General features: G+C 44.3%; 1 protein-coding gene across 1 annotated transcript in view; it reads left to right on the top strand.

Annotated features, from left to right (window-relative positions):
• Nucleotides 1-16,817: 16,817 nt before the first annotated feature.
• Nucleotides 16,818-26,708, top strand: part of LOC129712496 (zinc finger protein basonuclin-1-like) — a 75,448-nt gene continuing 65,557 nt past the window's right edge. The window contains exon 1 of the mRNA XM_055660960.1: nucleotides 16,818-17,039. Within this exon, the coding sequence (XP_055516935.1) occupies nucleotides 16,818-17,039 (222 nt within the window). The remainder of the gene's footprint in view (nucleotides 17,040-26,708) is intronic.

A 26,708-nucleotide genomic window follows, 5' to 3' on the forward strand; every position in this document is an offset into this window, starting at 1 on the left:
CTTTCAATGTACTCATTTAAAAAAAGAAAAGAAAAAAGTCACATTTACAAAAGTCATAAAGTCATAGAATACAGAAACAGGCCTTTCTGCCCATCTTGTCCATGCTGAACAAGTTGGCAAACTGGGCTAGTCCCATCTGCGTGCATTTGGCCACATCTCCCTCTAAACCCTTCATTTCCATGTAGCTGTCTCAATTTAAGTTCCTTGGAACTATCATCTCCAGGACCCTTAAATGGGAGGCCACCATCGACTCCACAGTCAAAAAGGCCCAACAGAGGATGTACTTCCTGCAGCAGCTGAGAAAACACTATCTGCCACAGGCAGTGATGGTTCTGCTTTATTCTGCCATCATAGAGTCTGTCCTCACCTTCTCCATCATGGTCTGGTTTGGCTCAGCCACCAAGCACGACATCCGGAGGCTGCAGCTCATTGTTCGATCAGCTGAGAAGATTGTTGGCTGCAACCTTCCCTCCATTGACGAACTGTACACTGCAAGGGCCAGGAAGCGAGTGGGTAAGATCATCTCTGACCCCTCTCACCCTGGCCACAAACTCTTTGAATCACTTCCCTCTGGAAGGCAACTCCGGACTGTCAAAGCCTCCACAGCCAGACATAACTTTTTTCCACGAGTAGTGGCTCTACTCAATAACCAAAAGTCTGTAGCCTCCTTCTGCTCCAGTATTTAATTTAATTCTTCACATGTTTAAATTATGTTTTTTTCTTAATTGTCTACTGCATATTGTGTTGTTACTTATGAGCAGAGCACCAAGGCAAATTATTTGTACGTATACGTACTTGACTACGTATTGAGGAAAAACATTTTCACCCAGAGAGTTGTGAATCTGTGGAATTCTCTGCCACAGAAAGCAGTGGAGGCCAATTCACTGGATGTTTTCAAGAGAGAGTTAGATAGAGCTCCAACAGAATCAAGGGATATTGGGGGAAAGCAGGAACGGGGTATTGATTTTAGATGATCAGCCATGAGCATATTGAATGGCGGTGCTGGCTCAAAGGACTGAATGGCCTACTCCTGCACCTATTTTCTATGTTTTCTATGTTTCTCTGTTTCTATGCACTTGGACTAGTTCTGAGATGCTTATTTAATATGTATCTAAGTATTATGTATAGTGATACTTGTACTGAATTAAATAAGAAAACGAATTGCACTGTACCTCGGTACATGTGGCAATGTAGTATCACACCACACCATGTTTGAATCCTAAGATGAAAATTCTGTAACTCTGAATCCCAGATTCAGAGATGTGCTTCTTGCAATTTGAATAAGGATATCTAATCTGTACATCAGAGTGCTGCGATTAAAGTTTGCACAAGAACCCGTATCTTTCAGACTTTTACCAAATGTCAGAGATATGAATAGGAAGTTGCCGCCCTTTTTTCTATTCCCCAGGGTATTAGTATTTGTATTATTTAATAAGAAATGGAAAAAATATCACCTCTCCATTATGGTGTCTCTGCAAGTCTCAATGCCGTGTTAAAGATCTTTGTGATGAATATCATCCCAGAAAGCAGGAATTTGCTGTGGCCAGGCCTAATTACTAAGGGGCTATCTCTCATGACTGGAATAGTATGTCAGATGCATCTGTTGTATGTCCAAGGGCTGGACTAATGTGAAAGAACTATTAGAGAGATGGCTTTCTGACTCAAGAAAAAGGTATGCTTTTCAAAGGTATGTGTTCTCAATTGCAGACTATACTAGTGCCCCAGTCTGGTTATCTTTAATGCTGTGAAGTTTTATAATGTGTATATTATAGGTGTGTGTGTGTGTGTGTGTGTGTGTGTGTGGGTGTGTTTGTGTGTGTGTGTGTGTGTGTGTGTGTGTGTGTGTGTGTGTGTGTGTGTGTGTGTGTGTGGCAGGCGTGGGTGTGTGTGTGTGTGTGTGTGTGTGTGTGTGTTCGTGTGTGTGTGTGTGTGTGTGTGTGTGTGTGTGTGTGTTCGTGTGTGTGTGTGTGTTCGTGTGTGCGTGTGTGTGTGCGTTCGTGTGTTTTGTGCGTGTGTGTGTGTGTGTGTGCGCGCATGTGTGTGTGTGTGTGTGTGTGTGTGTGTGCGTGAGTGAGTGCGCGTGTGTGTGTGTGTGTGTGTGTGTGTGTGTGTGTGTGTGTGCGTGTGTGTGCGCGTGTGTGTGTGTGTGTGTGTGTGTGTGTGTGTGTGTGTTTGTTGTGTGAGGGTGTGTGTCAGTATGTGTGTGTGTGTGCGTGCGCGCGCGCGCGCGTGTGTGTGTGTGTGTATTATAACTATAATATATATATATATTCCAGCTTTTTTTCCCATTTTGGTTTAGAAGTGAATGTCTAAAGTTTTATTTTTTCAACTGTACATCAGGGGAACAGTTTTGAACAGAACAAAAAGTTCTGATATAAAAAACAGTAATTTTTGTTTATAATTAATACATACAATCAATCTTGGCATATTTATTATCTATATATAACTAAAAGTCTCATCTTGAACACTTCCTGTCTGCGCTGTTAATTGATTTTCGAAAAAAAGCTGCACTATATCGCTTTGATTTTTGGCCACCTTACTCACAGTCCTCCTCCGCTGAGGCAGCCCCAAGGATTTTTCCCATCGATGAAAAATCAAAAAGTTATGATCAGCTGATTGGTCCTATTGCCTGTCAATCCTTCTCTCTCACCTGTTTTGGGCAGAATTTATGGCAGTTTCTGAGCTGCCAGCCCACCAGGCCTGGCCTGAGTGACTGAGCCACCAGCCCAAGAATCCATTCGGCCCACATAGTCCATACCAGCCCTCTGAAAACCAGTCCCTTCAGCCCACAACACCCATACTAGCGCTCCAGAAAGCACCCCACCCCCCATTGGCCACCAATATTGGAATTGGTGGAGAGGTGGAATATTGCATGTGTGTATGTGTGATGTGTGTGTGTGTGTGTGTGTGTGTGTGTGTGTGTGTGTGTGTGTGTGTGATGCTGGGACCTAATGTACCCCACTTAGTCTAGTGTATATATATATATATATATGTTATTTTCCCTTAATCAAGAGAAAATAAATGTAATATGTATATATGGATTCAGAGTGTTTGTGAAAACTAGATTACAATCACACAATTCATTACATTTAGTCTGCAAAAATTCATTTGTCAAATTGGTATTTTTCAATTGCTTCTTGCTTTAATACATGCATCATTCGGCTAAGGAAGTTTAGTTCCTGGCTCACAATTGCCATGGGTGCTTTTGAATGTGCTTTTTCTTCTGATTAAACTTGTTAATAAATTTCAGCATCGCTTCCCGCCTGTCCGCTGTGTGTGGATGGCTCAGAGAACGGGAAGTGTTTCCAGACAACGGGATCTGCTCTGTGCTTCAGGCTATCATTGGGCCCCACAGCTTTCTTGTGGTGAAATCCAATGTATCATGTGCTGAGTTCTCCTTACAGAGAAGCTTGTTCGACTACGCAACTGGCATGGATAAATGAACTCCCATGGACAAAAAATATACGTGATGCAGTTTTTAGAAAAATAACTATCCGGCAATTTTTAAAATGACCCAACACTTGAAACTACTGCCATGCCTCAATTCATTTGCTAGCTGCAAGGAATGTTGGTGCAAATGAGACCTTAGTTAAATATTTTATTACGATACTGAAAGCATTATAATTCACTAATGTATAATCAGTATCGACACTCTCTTTGGTAATAAGATGAAAGCATCACAGGCTGATATTTCCGTACCAATATTCAGCCCAGTTATCCTTTGACCTTCAAGGAGGAACTGCAGATGCTGGTTTACACCAAAGATAGACACAATATGCTGGAGTAACTCAGCAGTTCAGGCAGCATATCTGAAGAGAAGGAATAGGTGACCTTTCAGGTCGAGACCCTTCAAGAAGGTCCTCCTCCCTGACTATCGCAACGTTTAATAAACAGTTAGACAGGTACATGGATAGGACAAGTTTGGAGGGATATGGACCAAACGCAGGCAGGTGGGACTAGTGTAGCTGGGACATGTTAGCCGGTGTGGGCGTTGGACCAAAGGGCCTGTTTTGATACTGTATCACTCTACGACTCTATGACTCTAAGGGTCTCGACCCGAAACATCACCTATTCATTTTCTCCAGAGACACAGCCTGACCCGCTGAGTTACTCCAGCATTTGTGTCAACCCTTTGACCAAATACTTGGGGAACACTGTTGGTGGAAGATACTTTGAACCAAGTTCTGGGAGCCGAATTAGGCCATTCGGCCCATCAAGTCTACTCCGCCATTCAATCATGGCTGATCGGCCTTTCCCACTCAACCGCATTCTCCTGCCTTCTCCCCATAACCCCTGACACTCGTACTGATCAAGAAATCAAGTTTGTTTTTGCTCTAGAGTCTAACATCTGCAGTCCACTCCTCCATTGCTGTTGAGTGACTTTACAAGATCTCCAGTTGATATCTTGTCTCCCCTGAGCATGATGGAAGGGACAACATGGCAAAGTGCCCGTGACTATCTTTTATCTTGGGACTGCTGACTTGTACAACCCAATAATTATTCTGCTGATAACCACTCTGTGAATAGGTTTAATTAATTTGGCCACTTAATGATGACCTGAATTGCAGTTCCTTAACCGTTAGACCCAGCTTAAACTCATTGTAAAAGTTGACGGACCAGTCCATTACAATGAGGATTATTTTTCGACATGAAAGTAAGACAAAATCAAAATTATCAGCTTAGTTTAGTTTAGAGATACAGCGCAGAAACAGACCCTTCATCCCACCGAGTCCGAACCGACCAGCGATCCCCGCACACCAACTCTATCCTGCACACACTAGGGACAATTTACATGTACACCAAGCCAATTAACCTACAAACCGGTACGTTTGTGGAATGTGGGAGGAAACCAAAGATCCCGGAGAAAACCCACGCAGTCACAGGGAGAACGTACAAACTCCATATAGACAGCACCCGTAGTCGGGATCGAACCCGGGTCTCCGGCGATGCAAGTGCTGTAGGACAGCAACTCTACCGCTGCGCCACCATGCCTGCCCCGTTACTCAACCCAACTTGCCCACAACAACCAACGTCCCATCTACACTAGTCCCACCTGCCTGCATTTGACCCATATCCCTCTAAACCTATCCTATCCATGTACCTGTCCCAATGTTTCTTAAACGTTGCGATAGTCCCTGCCACAACTACCTCCTCCGGCAGCTCATTCCATACATCCACCACCCTTTGTGTAAAAAAGTTACCCCTCGAGTTCTTATTAAATCTTTCCCCCCTCATCTTAAACCTATGCCCTCCTGTTCTCAATTCCCCAACCCTGGGCAAGAGACTATGTGCGTTTACCCGATCTATTCCCCTCATGATTTTGTACACCTCACTCACATCACCCCTCACCCTCCTGCGCTCCAAGGACTAGCGTCCCAGCCTGCCCAATCTCTCAATATACCTCAGACCCTCACGTTCTGGCAACATCCTGGTAAATCGTTGCTGGAGAGACAAGGATGAATGTGTGCTCTTAATCTAATTTATTTCCCAGAGGCATGAAACATTTCTCCATGTCTGATACTGGCGGCAGGAATGACAAAGAATGCAAAAAAAAACAGAAAGAGCAGTTGTTGGGTTCTTAATATTCCAACTGCAGCATGAATATATAATGTCCAGAGTTAAAAACCAGTGGGATGTATCGAGAGTATCCCTTGGTTCCATGGTTGATAGGTCAGTGCCAGTATCACCAACTAGAGAGTGGCCCTGAGCTACCATCCACCTCATTGGAGACCCTCAGACTATCTTTAATCAGACTTTACTTTAAGACTTTAGAGATACAGTGTAAAGTCAGGTCCTTCAACCCACTGAGTCTGCGCCAACCAGCCATCACCCTATTTACTAGCACTATCCTACACTAGGGACTATTTACAATTTTACCAAAGCCAATTAACTTACAAACCTGTACATCTTTGGAGTGTGGGAGGAAACCGGAGCATCCGGAGAAAACCTTATGCAGTCACACGGGGAATGTACAGACTCCGTACAGACTTTCCTGGACTTTGTCATGCACCACATGTCATCCCCTTCCTTCATCCTGTATCTGTGCACTGTGGACATCTTGATTGCAACCATGTTTTGTCTTTCTGCTGACTGGATAGCATGCAACAAAAAGCTTTTCACAGTACCACAGGACACGTGGCAATAAACTCAGCTCAACTCTTTGCTGGGTTTCTGTGCTGTAGTCAGGCAACTTCAGTGGAAGTGCATCGATTACAATGCACCAATAACAATCGATAAATAAAACTGCAGTTTTTATCCCCAGATATTTTGGGTAATTCTTCATCCGTCTGAACTTGCCGAACAGGCGGCCAGCTGGAAAAAAAGTTTAGTTTAGTTTAGAGATACATAGAAACATAGAAACATAGAAATTAGGTGCAGGAGTAGGCCATTCGGCCCTTTGAGCCTGCACTGCCATTCAATATGATCATGGCTGATCATCCAACTCAGTATCCGTACCTGCCTTCTCTCCATACCCCCGATCCCCATAGCCAGAAGAGCCACATCTAACTCCCTCTTAAATATAGCCAATGAACTGGCCTCAACTACCCTCTGTGGCAGAGAGTTCCAGAGATTCACCACTCTCTGTGTGAAAAACAGCGTGGAATACACCGTGGAAACAGGCCCTATGGCGCACCGAGTCCGTGCCGACCAGCTATCCCCACACATTAATACTATCCTACACACACTGGGGATAATTTACAATTTTACAGAAGCCAATTAACCTACAAACCTGGACGTCTTTGGAGTGTGGGAGGAAACCGGAGCACCCGGAGAAACCCCACGCAGGTCACGGGGAGAACGTGCAAACTCTGCATAGGCAGCACGCAGTCAGAATTGAGCATGGGTCTCTGGCACTGTAAGGCAGCAACTCTACCGCTGCACCAGCATGCCTGTGCAAGTTGGCTACAGGCACAAAGCTTTCCTCTGGATCGCTGCTATGTGACACTGTCACCAAAGTAACATGTTGTTGCATAAATAATATGATTCTGGCGTGTATGGCTGTGAACTCAACATGTGTCGGCAAGTGCAAATATCAGGGGAAATACTCATGAACAAGGTTCAGACTGCTGATAAACACAAACCTTTCTCCATCAAGATGTGTGAGGAAGAGATGGGAGGGTGGAGTGGAGGTTGCAGAGAGAAAGAGAGAGGGAGGTGGGATTTATGCTATGACTTGTGTGAAAGGAAGGAAATGCTATGTGTTCACAGTGGATAGAGCTTTGGAGGGTGACGAGTGGTAGTGTAATGGGTAATGTCAATGGTAGGGAGGTTGGTTTGTGTGGTGGTCTGGCCGTTCGGCCCGTTGAGTCCGTGCCGACCAGCATACTATCACTATCCTACACACACTAGAGACAATTTACAATTATACCAAGCCAATTAACCCACAAACCTGCAAGTCTTTGGAGTGTGGGCGGCAACAGGAGCACCCGGAGAAAACCCACAGGGTCACGGGGAGAACGTGCAAACTCCGTACAGACAGCACAGGGGCAACACTGACTCTTCATTCTTCCCCGCAGAAATAAAATAAACATTCCCACCGCCAGCAGCTTTTATATAAATACAGATTAATGCAGATCAAGTGAAATAATTATTTATAAGAAACACGCGCACGCATGCACACCTATACACACACACACCTATACACACACACACACCTATACACACACTCCTACACACACACCACCTACACTCATACACCTATATACATGCACACACCTATACACACACTCCTACACACACACCTATACACACACACCTACACACACACACCTATACACACACACCTATACACACACACCTATACACACACACACCTATACACACACACTCTACACATACACACACACCTACACACACACACCTATACACACACACACCTATACACACACTCCACACACACACATACACCTATACACACACTCCTACACACACACACCTATACACACACACACCTATACACACACTCCTACACACACACTCCTACACTCATATATACATGCACACACCTATACACACACACACCTATACACATACACCTATACACACACTCCTATACACACACTCCTATACACACACACACCTACACACACACACACCTATACACACACACACACACACACACACACACACACACTATACACACACACACACACACACCTATACACACACACACACACACCTATACACACACACACTCCTATACACACAGCCACACACACCTGTACACACACTCCTACACACACAAACACTCCTATACATGCACTCCTACACACACGCTCCTACACTCATACACCTATATACATGCACACACCTCTATATGTGCACACCTATGCACATACACCTATACCAACACACGTGAACACACCAATACATACACAAATACACATACCTATATACACACACACCTATACACACACACCTATACACACACACACCTATACACACACATACCTATACACACTAAACACCTGAATGAATGAATACTTTAATGTCACATGTAACAAGTCAGTGACCACATAGCCAAGGTGTACAAAGAGTCGCCACACAAAGCACGCTGACAGTTACAAAGTATCTATAGCTACACACTTCGACACACACGCACACCTATATACACACATACCTGTACACACCTCTGCACAACAATGGTGCACCATTGTGTCTAGTGGTTCCGGTATTCCAGCAAGGACATAGTGGGCTGAAGGGCCTGGGGCTGTGTTGTTCCATGTTCTGTGTTCAGTGGTGGGAGGATTGACTGGGGAATGCACAGAACCCAGTAACCAGGCCTCGTTTTCTGTGCGTATGCAGAAATGAGAAACCGTGTTGGGAACAAGGTGGAAGCAACATCCATGCCAACACTCATTAAACTCCAGGCTCACAAGCTTGCCTTCCAGTTGGCAACAAGAGAAGAACATGTTCTGCTCCTTGTCAGTAGGGAGAGGTGACAGATTTGGACCCATGCTTTCAGGGGCTAAACAATTTCATCTGCTTCCTTCCCTTCCCAGTCCCGACCCCCTTTGTGAAAGTGGACCCCTTTTTGTATTTACACAGAAGGCAAACATGAACTTTGCATCTGAGAGGAGGTTCGCCCCAGGAATTCTGACATATTTGACAAGAAATAACAAACACTGCACCAGCTTTGTGAATCAAATGGTTTTTTTCTTCCCTCCGTTCCATCGTGTTAGCTCCAGTCAGGGCTTTTTTTTTTGTTTACGGAGGTTAATGCAGAACAGTTTATTATTGGAGCGGACTTTATGATTTCCTACAAAATATTTCGCATCAGGTGAATTTATTGCCATGTTGCCGATCAATGTTACACCTGGAGAATTGAAACTTTCCCAGAATCTTGTTGGGGCAGAAACAGAACATGGTTCAGAATGAGTAAATGAAGCACGGTGCTGGTTTTATTTATTTTTTATTTAAGGGCTTAGACTGATTCCCCTTGACTGTACAACTTTCCCCTTGAGATGCTCTCAAAATGAAAGGCATTGATTTTTGTGTGTGTGTGTGTGTGTGTGTGTGTATGTATGCAGACAACTTTGTGACCATATGAACAAGTACAAGCTGCAGTCTCTCAGCCACTTTGAATCCACATGTTTCGCTCTCGTCTTGTAACCTTCCTTTTTTTTTTAAAGAAATGAAGACAAAACAATTGTCAATGCAGCCCGTGACCTGGATAGAGTGACCTGCAGAACCCAAGGTATTCCACCCGTTCCAGATGCCATGTGGTATCTCAGTCTGTGTCTCTGCAGATTCCCATCCCATTGATAACAACGCTGCTGATTTCTTCCTCCTGTTGCTATCCATTGGCGCAACTAGAAATTGATCTGCTGCTTGGCATGCAGTTAATTATATTGACTTCATCACAGCTGGGTTCTCTTGAGCCTGTAGGTATAATGTGGAAAGACATGCAGCTGAAGCCTGCCGCATTTTAACTCTCTTGCTGCTAGATTTAAGAAAAACAATGTTGTGAACTGTGCTCCTTATTTAGAAGATAGACACAAAGTTAGAGTGTAGAACGAGAGGTCGCAGCCTCAGAATTAAAGGATGTTCTTTTCGGATAGGAGATAAGGAGAAATTTCTTTAGTCAACGGGTGGTGAATCTGTTGAATTCTTTGGCACAGCCGGCTGTGGAGGCCAAGTCAGTGGATATATTTAAGGCAGAGATAGATAAATTATTTAAGAAGTCTGAAGAAGGGTTTCGGCCAGAAACGTTGCCTATCTCCTTCATTCAATAGATGCTGCTGCACCCGCTGAGTTTCTCCAGCATTTTTGTCTACCTCAGATAAATTATTGATTATTACAGGTGTCTGAGGTTAAGGGGAGAAGACAGGTGAATGGGATTAGGAGGGAGAGATAGATCAGCCATGGCCGAATGATGGAGTAGACCTGATGGGCCAAATGGCCTAATGCTACTATTCCTTATGACCTTATGACCTGAAAATGCTGGAGTAACTCAGCGGGACAGGCAGCAACTCTGGAGAGAAGAAATGGGTGACATACTTAGAAATGAATTGAGTGCAAAGTGTAAGTTGGATTTAAAGTAAATTTAAAATATATATTTAGTTTAGAGACACAGCATGGAAACAGGCCCTTCGGCCCACCACCAAAACCACATGTGAATGGTTTAGTTTTTATTCGTGTAGAAAGGAACTGCAGATGCTGGTTTATACCAAAGGTAGGCTGGAGTAACTCAGTGGGTCAAGCAGCAACTCAGAAGAAAATGAATGGGTAGCGTTTCAGGTCGAGACTGGAAATAGAGGGGAGAGAACTGGAGGTAAGAAGGGGAGTGACTATAGATGGTTCTATTCCTTAGTTTAATTTAGTTTAGCCTTTCTTTAGTTTAGTATAGAGATACAGCGTGGAACCAGGCCCTTCGGCCCATCAAGTCCACGCCGACCATCGATCATACTAGTTCTATGTCATCCCACTTTCTCATCCACTCCCTGCACACTGGGGCAATTTAAAGAGACCAATTAATCTACAACCCCGCTCGACTTTGGGATGTGGGTGTAAAACTCCACACAGACAGCATCCGAGGCCAGGATTGAACCTGGTCTGAGGCGTTGAGGCAGCAGCAGCTCCCACTGGAGTACAAGTATGGAGTGTATATGGAGTACAATCGACAGAAGCGTAGTCTCCTTCATGCTTTGACTAAAGGAATAAGTAGGTTTACAACGGGCACCCGATTTCAGTAGTTCCATAATAACAGGTCTTACCTTAGAAACATAGAAACATAGAAATTAGGTGCAGGAGTAGGCCATTCAGCCCTTCGAGCCTGCACCGCCATTCAATATGATCATGGCTGATCATACCTTGTTGTTAATCTGGGTGACTTTTGTGTGAACTGGGAACTGGGTGCTCTAGTTCCGGTAAATTAGCCATGATGTTAGCAGCAGCTTGTCTATGGTCTTCATGCATTGAAACAAAACTTGGCAGATCTCAGGATTTCACATCAATAATATATATTTTTTAATAAATGCATGATGTTAGATAGTATTTAGCCCTCAACCACCAACTTGAGTTTGAGTATTGGCCTTGTCACCTGGACCAGACACTCTGCTTGGCCACAAACTAGCTTCTACTCTGAGATCCTGGCCCAGTGGTTAAGGTCGCAGCCAACAAGGTAATGCATAGAGTTGCCGCATGAACCATAAAGGTGCAATCATTTATCTCCTGAATGAGGGGGCGTTACACCCCAGTCTCATTCTGCCCTTGTTTGCCACAAATTCATCTTACAGGATTGAGTATAGGAGTTGGGAGGTTACGTTATAGTTGCATAAGACATTGGTGAGTATTTAGAGCATTGCGTTGATTTTGCCATGTTGAGATTTTGGGGGAACAGACAGATTCAGATGTTTTATAGTACAGAAGAAATGCATGTAGCATCTCCCTGGAAGAGCGCCATAGCAAAGGATTGGAATAAATAATAATAAGTGTCCGGGGGGGGGTGGTGATTGGCAGTCACCGAGGTACATTGTTGAGTATGACGAGGGGAAGAAGCTGTTCTGAGCTAACGGAGAAGTAGCGCCTCCCGGATGAGGAGGGGTGAGAGCAGCCCTTGGACTTCTAGCGCCCTCCGCAGACCTTGCTTTGGGCGCAGAGGAGATGAGGGAGGATTCGATGATCTTATAGTAGGCTGGACTACAAAGGATGAGGGATCATGAGGTGAAAAATCATAGATTGGGGTAGATGCTCAGAGTCTCGTGAGTGGAGTAATCAAGTAAGTAAGTAAATTTATTGGCCAAGTATTCACATACAAGGAATTTGCCTTGGTGCTCCGCCCACAGGTAACAACATGACATACAGTGACAGTTACGAATGACTCAGAAAACACTAAATATTAATAATAATAAAACATTAATGATAAAACACCATTGATCAAGCATGTGAACCAACAAAATACCAGATCAAAGGGAGGCTACAGATTTTTGGCTGTTGAGTAGAGCAACTACTTGTGGATAAAAACGGTTTTTATGTCTGGCTGTGGCAGCTTTGACAGTCCAGAGTCGCCTTCCAGAGGGAAGTGATTCAAAGAGTTTGTGGCCAGGGTGAGAGGGGTCAGAGATGATCTTGCCCACTCGCTTCCTGGCCCTTGCAGTGTACAGTTCATCAATGGAGGGAAGGTTGCAGCCAATAACCTTCCCTGCTGATCGAACGATTCGCTGCAACCTCCGGGTGTCGTGCTTGGTGGCTGAGCCAAACCAGACCATGATGGAGAAGGTGAGAACAGACTCTACGATGGCCATGTAGAATTGGACCATCATTGCCTGTGGCAGATTGTGCTTCCTCAGCTGCCGTAGGAAGTACATCCTCTGTTGTGTCTTTTTGACAGTGGAGTCGATGGTAGCCCCCTACTTAAGGTCCTTGGAGATGATGGTTCCCAGGAACTTAAAAGACTCCACCTGTGGTGTTGTTGATGGTGAGTGGGGTGAGAGAACCAGAGGACATAGGTTTAAAATGAAGGGGGGAGATTTAATAGGAATCTAAGGGTATTTTCCATGCAAAGGATGGCGGGTGTATGGAACGAGCTGCCAGAAGAGGTAGTTGCTGATTTAAACCGAAGATAGACACAAAGTGCTGGAGTAACTCAGCGGGTCAGGCAGCATCTCTGGAGAAAAGGAATAGGTGACGTTTCAGGTTCATAAGATCATGTGATAGGAGCAGAATTAGGCCATTCGGCCCATCAAGTCTGCTCCGCCATTCAATCATGGCTGATCTATCTCTCCCTCCTAACCCCATTCTCCTGCCTTCTCCCCATGAAGGTTGAGACCCTTCATGAGCCGCTGAGTTACTCCAACACTTTGTGTCTATGTTCGGTGTAAACCAGCACCTGCAGTGAGTAAATACTGTTTCTTTTCCATTTGACATTTCACCTGACCAGGTGATTAGATGTACAAATGGTTACGGCCTTGCAAACAAAGCATCTGTGATCACCTCGGCTTTTTGCCTGCTCTCTCTACACCACTTTCACAAAGCATGGATCTGCCAACAGTAAGTGATCCCTGCCATTTGATACAGTAGTCTGAACAGAAAAATTTGCAGAGTACTGCCAGATTTCTTTCCCTGACATTCTCAACCAGGTCAGATAAGCCATTGTGTAGGAAGGAACTGCAGATGCTGGTTTAAACCAAAGATAGGCACAAAAAGCTGGAGTAGCTCAGCGGGACAGGCAGCATCTCTGGAGAAAAGGAATAGGTGACGTTTCGGGTCGAGACCCTTCTTCAGACGGAGAGTCAGGGGAAAGGGAAACAAGAGATATAGAAACATAGAAACATAGAAACATAGAAATTAGGTGCAGGAGTAGGCCATTCGGCCCTTCGAGCCTGCACCGCCGTTCAATATGATCATGGCTGATCATCCAACTCAGTATCCCGTACCTGCCTTCTCTCCATACCCTCTGATTCCCTTAGCCACAAGGGCCACATCTAACTCCCTCTTAAATATAGCCAATGAACTGGCCTCGACTACCCTCTGCGGCAGAGAGTTCCAGAGATTCACCACTCTCTGTGTGAAAAAGGTTCTTCTCATCTCGGTTTTAAATGATTTCCCCCTTATCCTTAAGCTGTGACCCCTTGTCCTTGACTTCCCCAACATCGGGAGCAATCTTCCTGCATCTAGCCTGTCCAACCCCTTAAGAATTTTGTAAGTTTCTATAAGATCCCCTCTCAATCTCCTAAATAGAGAGTGATGTAGAGAGATATGGAACAAATGAATGATTGATATGTAAAAAAGTTAGGATGATGAAGGAAACAGGCCATTGTTAGCTGTGGGCAAGGTGAAATCGAGTACAATGAGACTCAACGAGACAACTTTGAAACCAGGTACACATTTTTGTGTGCACCCGCTGAGTTTCTCCAGCATTTTTGTGAGTCTGAGGACGGGTTTCAGCCTGAAACGTTGCCTATCTCCTTCGCTCCATAGATGCTGCTGCACCCGCTGAGTTTCTCCAGCATTTTTGTGTACCTTCGAGTTTCCAGCATCTGCAGTTCCTTCTTAAAAACTTTGAAACCAGTACAATTTGGGTGGGGGAGAGATGAAGAGGAAGGGAATGCAAGGGTTACTGGAAGTTAGGGAAATCAAAATATGGTATTGTTGTTAAGGTGAGTATTATAGGCACACTTTCTGCAGGGTAGAGTCACTGCATGTACCCACATAGGTACATCTCTTGATGTATTCAAGAGAGTTAGATTTAGGTACTGATTGTGGATGATCAGCCATGATCATATTGAATGGCGGTGCTGGCATGAAGGGCCGAATGGTCTCCTGCACCTATGATTCCATGTTTCTATGTTTCTATTTGCTTTGACATCCATGCATGTTAAAACATTCACCTAAATAAAAAAAAGGGCGACAAATATTTCACTGTCCAATTAAAGAAGTAAACGGAGTTGCCAATCCTTGTCATATCTATTTTGACACAATTCAGTGAATTAGTGATGAGATTTTTTTTCCATATATTTATTTAACTGTACCTGGTCCTCTGCTTTTTTGTAGTTTAAAAAAATCTTTAGCCTCCTCTTCCTAAAGTTCTAACTAATTATTGATAAATTGTCCCGCTGTAAACAAAAAGTTATGTTTAAGTAAGTCAGCGGAATATGAACCCGAGGAAGTGTCATCTGTACCAGGGAATGGGGCTGTTTACAAGGGGACAGGCAGCATCTCTGGAGCGAAAGAGTGGAGACCCTTTGTGTCTGAAGAAGGGTCTCAACCCGAAACGTCACCCGTTCCTTCTCTCCAGAGATGCTGCCTGTCCCGCTGAGTTACTGCAGCTTTTTGTGTCTCTCTTCAGTTTAAACCAGCATCTGCAGCTCCGTCCTTCACAACCACACTGGGATGTTATTCTCACAGACGCTGGGGTACAATATGTTCCGCCTGCGTTTCGTGGGATGCCGAGGCAGCCAAGAGTGTCTGCGATTCTTTTTGATCAGATCTGTGTGAAAGATGAGTGTTGTGCCTGGTTCAGGCAGCTGCCGGGGGAACGGCCCTGTGAGTGTGACTGGCGGGACATGCTCACAGCGCAGCGAGCTGGCTGGGGGCAGTGAGGTGAGAGGTAGCTCTGGAGGTGACTGGGACAATTGTGGAGTGGACCGAGTGGGAGGGTCTCAGTCCAGCCCCCGGGAGGTGTCGGGGGGAAGGAAGGAGGGAGGGAGGGGGAGGTACAGAGAGAGTGAGGGGAGAGGGGAGGAGGCAGAAAGAGAGGGGGAGAGGGGGGTAGAGGGGGAGGGGGAGGGAGAGAGAGTGGGGGGGGAGAGAAAGGGAGGGGGAGAGGAAGGGAGGAAAAAAACCCGAAGCCGAGGCTCCGACACCAGAAGGACACGTCGCTGACTACTTGTACAGACAGGCAGAACCGATGCTAATCTGTTTAACCCGACGAGATATGGGCGAGTGGCTGGTCGGGGAGACGAGGACTGGTGGCCACTGACAATGACGGAGGTAAGTCATTTGCCGCAAACTCTCTTGGTAAGAAGTGACTGTGTCCGAAGTTGCGAGTGAAGTGCCGGGGCGGCTGTGGGAATGAATACTGCTCACGCTAGCTAATCCCATTGTGGTGCGGGCTCGTTTAAACTGGACACTTGCTTATGAACCGCTGGGCGTGAGAGCCGCTGCTATAGGCGCGTGTGTGGAGTGAGTTGGCGGCTTTCATTAAAATAATTTCAATAAAAATTATAATCCTCGCCTGCAGGTCGGGAACTCGAATTGGCAGAGGCGGCGGTGGGCTCTGTCACTTGTGTGTCCCCGTGTGCCGGCTTTATTTGTCATTGTGTGGCACTGCCCAGCCGAGAAACTTCACACTTTTGTCCTGCCTCCATTGTACGGGAGGCCTTTGGGGCAAGATGTTCTTTCTGTGTGTGTGTGTGTATATGTATACGTGCGTGTCTGTGCGTGTAAGTGTGTGTATAGGTGTGTGTGTGTGTGTATGTGTGTGTGCGTGTAAGTGTGTATATAGGTGTGTGTGTGTGTGTCTGTGTATATGTCTACGTGTGTAAGTGTGTATATAGGTGTGTGTGTGTCTATGTGTGTATATATAAGAGTGTGTTTATATTAATATATATATATATATATACGTGTGTGTGTACGTGTGTGTGTATATGTGTGTGTGTATATATATGTGTTATACGTTGTGTGTATATACGTGTGTGTGTGTGTATATATATATGTGTGTGTGTGTATGCGTATACTGTGTGTGTGTGTGTATACGTGTGTGTATATATACGCGCGTGTGTGTATAGATGTGTATTTTCTTATACATCTGTACAGATGTGTCTTTTCTGGCCGACTAGCGGGACAGCCAGCTTCATTAGCTGCGATGATAGCGCATGAGGAGCGTAGCCTGCTGTCCCCGGCAGCCTCGCCTCAGCACAGCGCTGTCCCTGGCCCACGGACGCGCCAGATGTGACAAGATCATCAAGAGTCTGGGAAGAAGGGGATCTGATATTAATCAGCACATTGCTCGCAGCGAACTTTCTGATGCGCTGTGCAATAACACGTTTATTCCCATTGATCCGCGCCCACTGTGGCCACATCACTACTACAGCTGGGTGCTTTACTAAATATTTGCTTTTCAACCTTCTCCAGCGGCAGCGACAAGTCACTGTACAGAACGCATGTGACAAGCGAAGATAGACACAAAGTGCTGGAGTAACTCAGCGGGACACGCAGCATCTCTGGAGAGAAGGAATGGGGGTCGTAGGGGGTCGAGACCCCTCGAGATCAGTCTGAAATAGCGTGTCGACCCCGAAACATCACCCATTCCTTCTCTCCAGAGACGCTGCCTGTCCCGCTGAGTTACTCCAGCATTTTGTGTCTGCCTTCAGTATGAACCAGCATCTGCAGTTCCTTCCTACCTTGCATTGAATATTTTATTTTGTAGCATTTGCTAGTTATCGCCTTTTATTTAAACCTCCCTCTTGGATTGAGGGTGAAGTTTGGCCGTCAGTCCACCAGCAACAACACACCAGATTCGCCAGTAACTCCACGCTGCCTGTAACTACTGTTACCCGCTCAAGGTGTTTAATTCACAAAGTTTAACTTCTGGCTGGAAGCTCGAGTTTTAATTACGTTGAAAAATAAAATCTCGTAATAGTCCTCTTGCCTTTTAAAAAAAAATAATTGCAGGTCGAGCTAAAAGTGTTAAACTTTTATTTAGCGTGCAACTTTGAACCGCCATCTGTTCCTTCAAAACTGTTGCATCTGTTATACCTGCAGCTCTAATTTAATTTAATATGCATAGTTTTACGGCCCTACTTAAATAAATGGATCGCAGCTAAGCCAGAGCGCGGTATTACAGATGTAGGTTCAGGTGTAAAGAGCCCCGTTGGTTGAATGCTATTAAATGATATTGTTAAAGGCATTTTTGCAGGAGTTGATGGAGAGAGCTGCCCTTTGATACAAGGGAGAGTAAATGTCTGTAGGGTTCCACACTGGTATCTCTCTACTGCACGCCTGACAATTAGCAGGCTATAAAATTATGAAACAATTAAAATACTCCCAAACACAAACTGTAGTGTGATGGATTAATTAAATAGCAAATATATGAACTTGCATCATTGCGAAACCCAATAAAGGAATTACTCAGACTGCAACACTAGATAGAATATTGTTTTAAATGTTGCAAACCATTATTACCAATAAAATCCAATGGAATTGAGAACAAGATTTTTTAATGCTGTCTTTAAATCATAATTTCAAAACATGTCCTTGATCATATTCATTGTAATAGTCCAGAGAAATCAAATGTTTCCTCTTATCCATTTGATTCCTTCACACCCCTAAGATTTATCCAATGTATTAACTGTGAAATGGCTAAAAATCAAAGGCAACTGATGATTGAGGCGGGTTGTAGACTGTAGTTTGAACCATGATCAAAGTTACTTTAAAAAGATCGTGGGCCTTAAGAGAAAGCAGAATGTTTGGTGTGGTTTTTAAAACGAGCCACGGATGAGGAGCCAATTACCTGTAAATGTGCCGTTTCTACAGTTGCAACGTTGCACTGAAACGGCAAATCAATAAAAAAAGAAGTGAGAAGCTGCAAATGAAAGGGAGCGAAAATATAAAATTCTTCACAGAATACGTGCCGCACATAGGCTGCAGCCCCGTTTAATTCTTCTACACGTCTCATATTCAGTTATAAACTCTTTGCAAAAATTGTGGACAATTTGGAACGATGTGTGAGAAACCACTTTGACAGTTGTACATGATCTCAGTGAAAAGACATAATGTCATTAGAGAGGAAGAATGGGATAAAAAAAACATTGTTAAAATCTAAGATCATCAATCTACCTTGATGATGCATTATTCAGATTTAGTGTCTATATTTTCTATTAAAATGTAATGTTAAATTTGATTTATTTTTTAGAATAGAGGATATAATATACACATCCAAATGTGTTCCATATCAATAGATACGACATTTATTATGGGAAGAGGTAACATTCCTATTGGATGTTTAGCACACACTTTCAAAATAGTTTCTTAACATTATATTAAATGTGCATTTGCAGGTAGCCTTGCCATGTTTGTTCCTTTGCCATTATTACTGTTATTTTCCCATCTGCTCTTACTTTTCCCTTATTGCTATTACATTGATCTTTCCGCGTAAAATCGCCACGCTAACTGTTTTTGCCTCTGACCTACAGTGAGCTGGCTGTGATTCACAAGCTGCTACTTATTGTGGTGAATCACATCTTGCAAGATAACATATGTTTGAGGCAAGGTTACATAGCTTTGTTTTGTAAACCACTGATTTACTGTATCAACTAGGGCACCTTGCTCCAGTATAACCTATAGCAATAACTATCAACATTAAGCCTCCTTACTACTGGAGCCCATGTAGACCAGCTGCCCAGTGCATGATGTTTTACATTGAAGAATTTAGCTTAACTAGGCTTGAAACTAAATGGTTTTGCACCCTCAAGAACACACTGTGGCCAGCAGAATTGCAGGCAGTAATTCTACTGAAGGTTGTGAACATAATAAATCTCGGATAGATTGCTTCCTGTCCTCTTAACTCTCTATATACCCACACTAATTACATCTCTTTTTAAAGAGGAGACACAAGGAACTGCAGATGCAGGAACCTTGGGTAAAATGCCGTGTGCTGGAGTAACTCAGCAGGTCAGGCAGTATCTGTTGGAGGTATTTTTTGAACAAAAGGTGACTTTGTACTTTAGGTGCATTTGTCACTGCAAGAGAACATATTTGGACGACAGTGTTAGCAGCACAAGAACTCATCTTGGCCAGGTGTAAAAAACATCATCAGTTAAGTTTTAGTTTATTGTCACGTGTACCGAGGTACAGTGCAAAGCTTTTGTTGCGTGCTGTTGCTCAGGTGTAGGGTCAAGCTCCCTCTCACCTGCCCCAGGGATGAGGTCAGAATACAATGGATTTTACAATGCTGGCTGATGTTCCATCCACTTTATCAGCCAGCTACACCGCGGGCCTCTTTCATCCGGCATCTTTGCTAACTCTCACTTTAGATACTGTGACCTACAATGACTTGAGATTGCACAAGTACACACTATGCAGGATCTGGCAGCTTTTACACCTTCAGATTGGTCTGGCATTTAAGTTAGATCACAGAGATGTCTTCCCATGTTCTTTGAAATGGACACCTCCTTCAAGCATTTGTAAATATTTCAATGCTAACAGGGGCTGTTATTGTGTGTGAGCGTGTGTGAGTGTGTGTGTGTGTGTGTGTGTGTGTGTGTGTGTGTGTGTGTGTGTGTGTGTGTGTGTGTGTGTGTGTGTGTGTGTGTGTGTGTGTGTGTGTGAATATGTGTGTGTGTGTGAATGTGCGTGTGTGAGTGCGCGTGTGTGTGTGTGCGTGTGTGTGTGTGTGTGTGTGAGTGTGAATGTGTGTGGGAATATGTGTGTGCGAATATGTGTGTGTGACTATATGTGTTGAGTGTATGTGTGTGCGTGCATGTGTGCATGTGTGCATGTGTGTGTGTGTGTGTGTGTGTGTGTGTGTGTGAGAATGTGCGTGTACGTGTGTGCGTGTGTGCGTGTGTGTGTGTGCGTGTGTGTGTGTGTGTGTGTGTGTGTGTGTGAGTGTGTGTGTGTGTGTGTGTGTGTGTGAGAATGCATGTGTGATTGCGTGTGTGAGCGTGTGTGTGTGTGCACGTGTGTGTGCGCGTGTGTGTGATAGAGCTCTTAAAGATAGTGGAATCAAGGGATATGGGGAGAAGGCAGGAATGAGGAACTAATTGTGGATGATCAGCCATGAACACATTGAATGGCAGTGCTGGCTCAAAGGGCCGAATGGCCTACTCCTGCACCTATTGTTTATTGTCTATTGTGTGTGTGTGTGTGTGTGTATGAGCATGTGCATGTGTATGTGCAACAGCATTTGTTTCTTGTTTATTATATTTCCAGTGTTAGTGGTGATAATTATATTTACAGTGTATTATGTTTACATATTCTGTTGTGCTGCTACATTGTGTTCATTGTTCTATCTGGAACACATGACAACACCCTTGACTTGATTCAAACTGCATTGGAAATCTACTATATTCTATATCCGTTTTCCATAGTGTTGTACAGCACAGAGACTAGCCCTTATGCTCACCATATCCACACCGACCTTTTTACCCATCGACACTAAGCCCATTTGCCAGCATTCGGGCCAAATTTTGTGCTTCACCATTTTAAGTGTTGGTCTAAATTCCACTTAAACAGTAACACCCCCTGTGGAAGAACATTTCCATTATCAACCACTCCTTGCATATACAACGTACCCCTCAAAGATCCCATTTAAATCTCCTACCTCTCACCCTAAAACAATGCTCTTGTTTCTGATACCACTCTGAAAGCAAGGTTTTGATTATATTCAAAAGGACACAGAGTGCTGGAGTCTCTCAGCTGGAGGCAGTGCCTCTGGAGAACGTGGAGAGGTGACGTTTCGGGTCGGAACCCTTCTTCAGACTCCGTATCTCTGCTTGTTTTACTTGTTTCTTTCTCTTAAATCATGCGAGTTTTAAAGCTTGCACATTCTGAATAATTTTTGCTTTGCTCGGGAATTTTACTCCTCAGCGTTTGGATGTACTTCGAATACTTTGTTTCCTGCCAATGTATCAATCTTTGTGGAGGTGTCTATTTCAAAGCTGCTGCAAAGTTAAAAGACCTAAACAGCATTTGAATTATCATTTAATGCAGACCAATGATCTCCAGAAATGACATTCTTCTGCACGAGAACCTCTTTTAATTGAAGGCACTTCATTAGCTTGTGATGTAATCGTTTCAAAATCCCTTTTGTTTAAAATATTGCTATGACTAAATGAGTTAGGATTGCCTCAAATTATTCCTAGTGCGTTGCGCAAAGTGAAGGCTAGAACGCTGTGTGCTTGAAAATTATAATGAATTGCTTGTGTTCAGAACCTAGTTACTTTAAGCTGAAAATCCGTTGCAGAAAATGAATTGCCCGCTCTTAACTCCCATTTAAAGAAAAGACCATGCCGCAGGTGAATAACTGCACACTGTGCCTGGTTAGATGTCAAGTTACTAAAGCATCCTTTAAATAGTTTACAGACCAACACCACGGTTTAATGGATCATGGATTTAGGGAGTGATTCTCATTCCCACACTGACCTTTCTGTCCTGGGCCTCCTCCATTGTCAGTGTGAGGTCAAACGCAAATTGGAGGAATAGCACCTCATATTTCGCCTGGGAATCTCACACCTCAGCGGTATGTGTGTTGGTTTCTCTAACTTCAAGTAAACCTTGCATCCCCTCTCTCTCCGTCCCTCCCCCACCCACGTCGGTGTACTAGTTTCACTGTCGCCCTGGTTAGTTTCATTGTCTGTAACTAGTTTTCACCAAGCCCACAGCTAACAATGGCCTCTCCGTTAATTTTTTGCATATCTTTCATCCATTTTTTCTATTACACCGTCTATTTCTCTCGTTTCCCTTTCCCTTGACTCTCAGATGAAGGATCTCGATCCAAAACATCACCTGTTCTTTTTCTCCTGAGATGCTTGCTTAGTTAGTTAGTTTAGTTTATTGTCACATGTTCCGAGGTACAGTGAAAAGCTTCTGTTGCGTGTTAAGAAGCCAGCGGAAAGACAATACATGATTACAATCGAGCCATTCACAATGTACAGATACACGATAAGGGAATAACCTTTAGTGCAAGATAAGGCCAGTAAAATTCAATCAAACTTTAATGTCAGATCGGCAGAATTACTCCAGCTTTTTGTGTCTATCTTCGGTTTAAACTAGCTTCTGCAGTTCCTTCTCACACACATGATTTATTCCACTCGTTACAAATTTACAATGCTGGATTACATTTTCTAAAATTACCCTGGACTAGCGGTGGTATTGTGTTCTTTTTATTAATTCTGGTTTGGCAACTGTTTCAGAACCCAACACAGATCTTTCATGGTGTATTTACAAGTTGGTAGACAGACTTTTATTTTTTTTTTACATTACATTTAAATTCTAAATTGAATACATGTTTACTGCCTAAGCAGTTCAAGCCCATTATGTTCACTTAATATTTCTTCATGAGAACTATCCTTTCTCTGAAGGTACAAATACATCAATCAACATAATATGATGCAATAATTATTGTTAAATAAGTTTGTAATATTGTCTGGGGTGTGAACATACTTCAGTTGTATGGGTCGTAATATTATTAATATCCTTTTAACTGTGTATGAATATTTTGATAGCCTTTATATTCCACCAGGAATGTATAGGCAAGTTTCTATCAGCCCCACGTCCCGGCCCATCCTATAGTCCATTACAAACTCTGGCTGGAAGTTTTCATTCGATTATAAACTGTCTCTTCCAACTGCCTCGTGTATCGCACTTTAGCACTGTAAACCCGGGCAATAATGTACCGTTGGTGGCGAAGGAGGGTGGTGTCTGTTATTGCCAATTGGCTGCTGTAACCGAGAAATGAGGGTGAAATTTAACTTGAGGCGCAGAGGGAAGACACAGCACGGGGGGGGGGGGGGGGGGGGGTAAAGCCAGTGGGAATTCACGGAGCAGCAGAGACCCCTGTCCCACACGCTGTGCGCCGGGAATGAGCCCGATCTCTCTGTTCCCATAACCGGAGGCTCCTGCTGCGCGGTGCCAGCTCACCGGGTAACTGTTGGATGTGGGGGCTGGTGTAGCGGGAATCGATAACCAAAATTCACTATCTAGAGAGCATAGAAAATAGGTACAGCAGTAGGCCATTCAGCCCTTCGAGCCAGCACCGCCATTCAGTATGATCATGGCTGATCATCTAAAATCAGTATCCCGTTCCTGCTTTTGAACGGCGTTCCCCGTTCTCCCCCCCCATACCCCTTGATTCCGTTAGCCCTAAGAGCTAAATCTAACCCTCTCTTGAAAACATCCAGTGAATTGGCCTCAACTGCCTCCTGTGGCAGGGAATTGCATTGTATTGCGACAGTTATTGCGAGGGTTTACTTGTATTAATATAAATATGAGATAGTGTTCAAGAAGTTATTATATTTTAAACATCTGAGGATCTACACCCTCACTCCCCAGCTTTGATTGCAATGATGTCCAATATTTGGGAATTCCATAGTATTGTCTATCAGGAGTGGGTGGGATCATGTGCTGGCGTTCCTCAGGACTGGTGAACAAATTACTTGAGGTCGGGCTGCACTGCGCACTCCAGGAAAACCCAAGTGATCCCTGCCCCCAGTGCCAAAGCACCCAAACTATTCTGATCCAATGGCCAGTGTCAGGGCATGTGGATATCAGTGCCGTGCTGAAGGTATCGCAGCCAACTGCTCAATTGTAGATAAATTCTCCTTCTTCAGGCCCTGTGGTTTCTTGCTCATGTTTGTCAAACAACAGTTCACAAGCTTTGTTCCCACTGATTAATTAATGCTTGACTCAGCCTGTTAACCCTGCAGGTTCCCACCCGGGTCGTCAGGAACTGAGGATTGTTTGAGAAAGAATTGCAGATGCTGGAAAAATCAAAGGTAGACAAAAATGCTGGAGAGACTCAGTGGGTGAGGCAGCATCTATGGAGCGAAGGTTTCTCCCTCCTTCCCCTCCCCTTCCCAGCTCTCCCACAGTCTACTGTCTCCTCCTCTTCCTTTCTTCTTCCCCCCCCCCCACCACCTGCACATCAGTCAGAAGAAGGGTCTCAACCCGAAACGTCACCTATTCCTTCACTTCATAGATGCTGCCTCGCCCGCTGAGTTTCTCCAGCATTTTTGTCTACCTAGGAACTGAGGACTAATCTCTTGACAACGCTACGTAAAACTGGGATGGTGGATTGTCAGACATTTAAAAATAATTTCTTAAACACTTTCAAATATTAAGTGATGTAGCTATTAAGATGCAATGGGCCAGGCAGTTGGAAAGTTAGTTCAGTTTATTGTCATGTATACCAAGGTACAGTGAAAAGCTTTTGTTGTGTGCTAACCAGTCAGCGGAAAGACAATGTGTAGAAAGCAACTGCAGATGCTGCTTTAAACTGAAGATAGACACAAAAACTGGAATGACTTAGCGGGACAGGCAGCATCTCTAGAGAGAAGGAATGGGTGACGTGAAGAAGGGTCTCGACCCGAAACGTCACCCATTCCTTCTCTCCAGAGATGCTGCTTGTCCCGCTGAGTTACTCTAGCTTTTTGTGTCTTATCAGTGGAAAGACAATACATGATTACATTTGTTCCAGTCGCAGTGTGCAGATACATGATGGAAGTGACAGTTTCCATTGAATGAAAACTTCAAAGATCCAATCGGCCAGACTTCATGCCCAAACCTGGGACAGGCCAGGCCGGTCAATGATGGAAACTTGCCCTTGCATTCTAAATGGTCCAGAGGAGGCAGATCATGACACCCCATCCCAAGCGAACGTGTGAGGAAGAAGACTCCCTTTGCGTTAGCTCGGGTTTGTTGCTTGTTGGTTCAAGTGCTACCATTGTATTATAATCCTGTTAGCTTGCATTTATCTGACTGATGTTTATATGTGTGAAAGACTAATTTGTAAACCACTTCACTGTGAAATCGAAACAAGTCACATTTTTGTTTGCCTGATATAATGTTCACACACACACACACACACACACACACTCCAACATGGACACGCCCCATTAACCCCTATCCTAAGGCACAGTGGCCGAGACATTCAAGGGCAGCACAAAAGGCATGTTAAAGGCACAAGGCAAGGGGGCAGCTGCCTTTATGGCAAGCAGTGCCCTGGCAGTAAACCTCATGAAACCCAGACAGCAATGGAGGCCAACTGCAAGCGTTGCCACTTTTTATTTCACTGCACATCTCGTATATGTATGTGACGAATAAAATTGACTTGACAATTCACTGGATGTACTGTATTCAAGAGAGAGTTAGATTTAGCTCTTTGGGCTAATGGAATCAAGGGATATGGGGGAAAAAAACAGGAATGGGGTACTGATTCTGGATGATCAGCCATGATCAGATTGAATGGCGATGCTGGCTCGAAGGGCTGAATGGCCTACTCCTGCACCTATTTTCTATGTTTCAAGGTATTGTGAGTGACTGCATTGGCATTGCACGGGCTATGGGCACAAGGACCTCATTGAAACATACAGAATAGTGAAAGGCTTGGGGGGAGAGGATGTGGAGAGGATGTGTCCACTAGTGGGAGAATCTAGGACCAGAGGTCACAGCCTCAGAATTAAAGGAGCACTTTTAGGAAGGAAATGAGGAGGAGTTTGTACGTTCTCCCCGTGACCTGCGTGGGTTTTCTCCGAGATCTTCGGTTTCTTCCCACACTCCAAAGACGTACAGGTTTGTAGGTTAATTGGCTTGGTGTATGTGTAAATTGTCCCCAGTGTGTGTAGGATCGTGTTAATGAGCGGGGATCGCTGGTCGGTGCGGACTCGGTGGGCCGAAGGGCCTGTTTCTGCGCTGTATCTCTAAACTAAACTAAATCCCTGCAGAACAGTCTCAATACAAAATGATGCCAACCTCTGGCTAAAGAGGCAAAACAGGGGCAGCATCTGCAGTTCCTTGTGTCTCTACTTGGAGGATCTGGATGTCAGAAGATCAATGTCTTAGTTTTCACAGCAGTCGACCAGATATAGCTGGGCTGCTACAATTCCTGCCGCCGTGCATGTCTCGGTATTCTGGTTTGGGGTTTTTCCATGTGATGGAACCTTGCTGTTTGCAAGTCCCGAATGCACAAACACTTGTCATCACTCCATGTGTCTGGGGACTTCCAACCACATGTGTGTCGCACACATGGAGAATCTGGAATACATTTT

The sequence above is a fragment of the Leucoraja erinacea genome, chromosome 33 (genome assembly GCF_028641065.1).
Source record: "Leucoraja erinacea ecotype New England chromosome 33, Leri_hhj_1, whole genome shotgun sequence".
In the NCBI taxonomy this organism is placed as follows: domain Eukaryota; kingdom Metazoa; phylum Chordata; class Chondrichthyes; order Rajiformes; family Rajidae; genus Leucoraja; species Leucoraja erinaceus.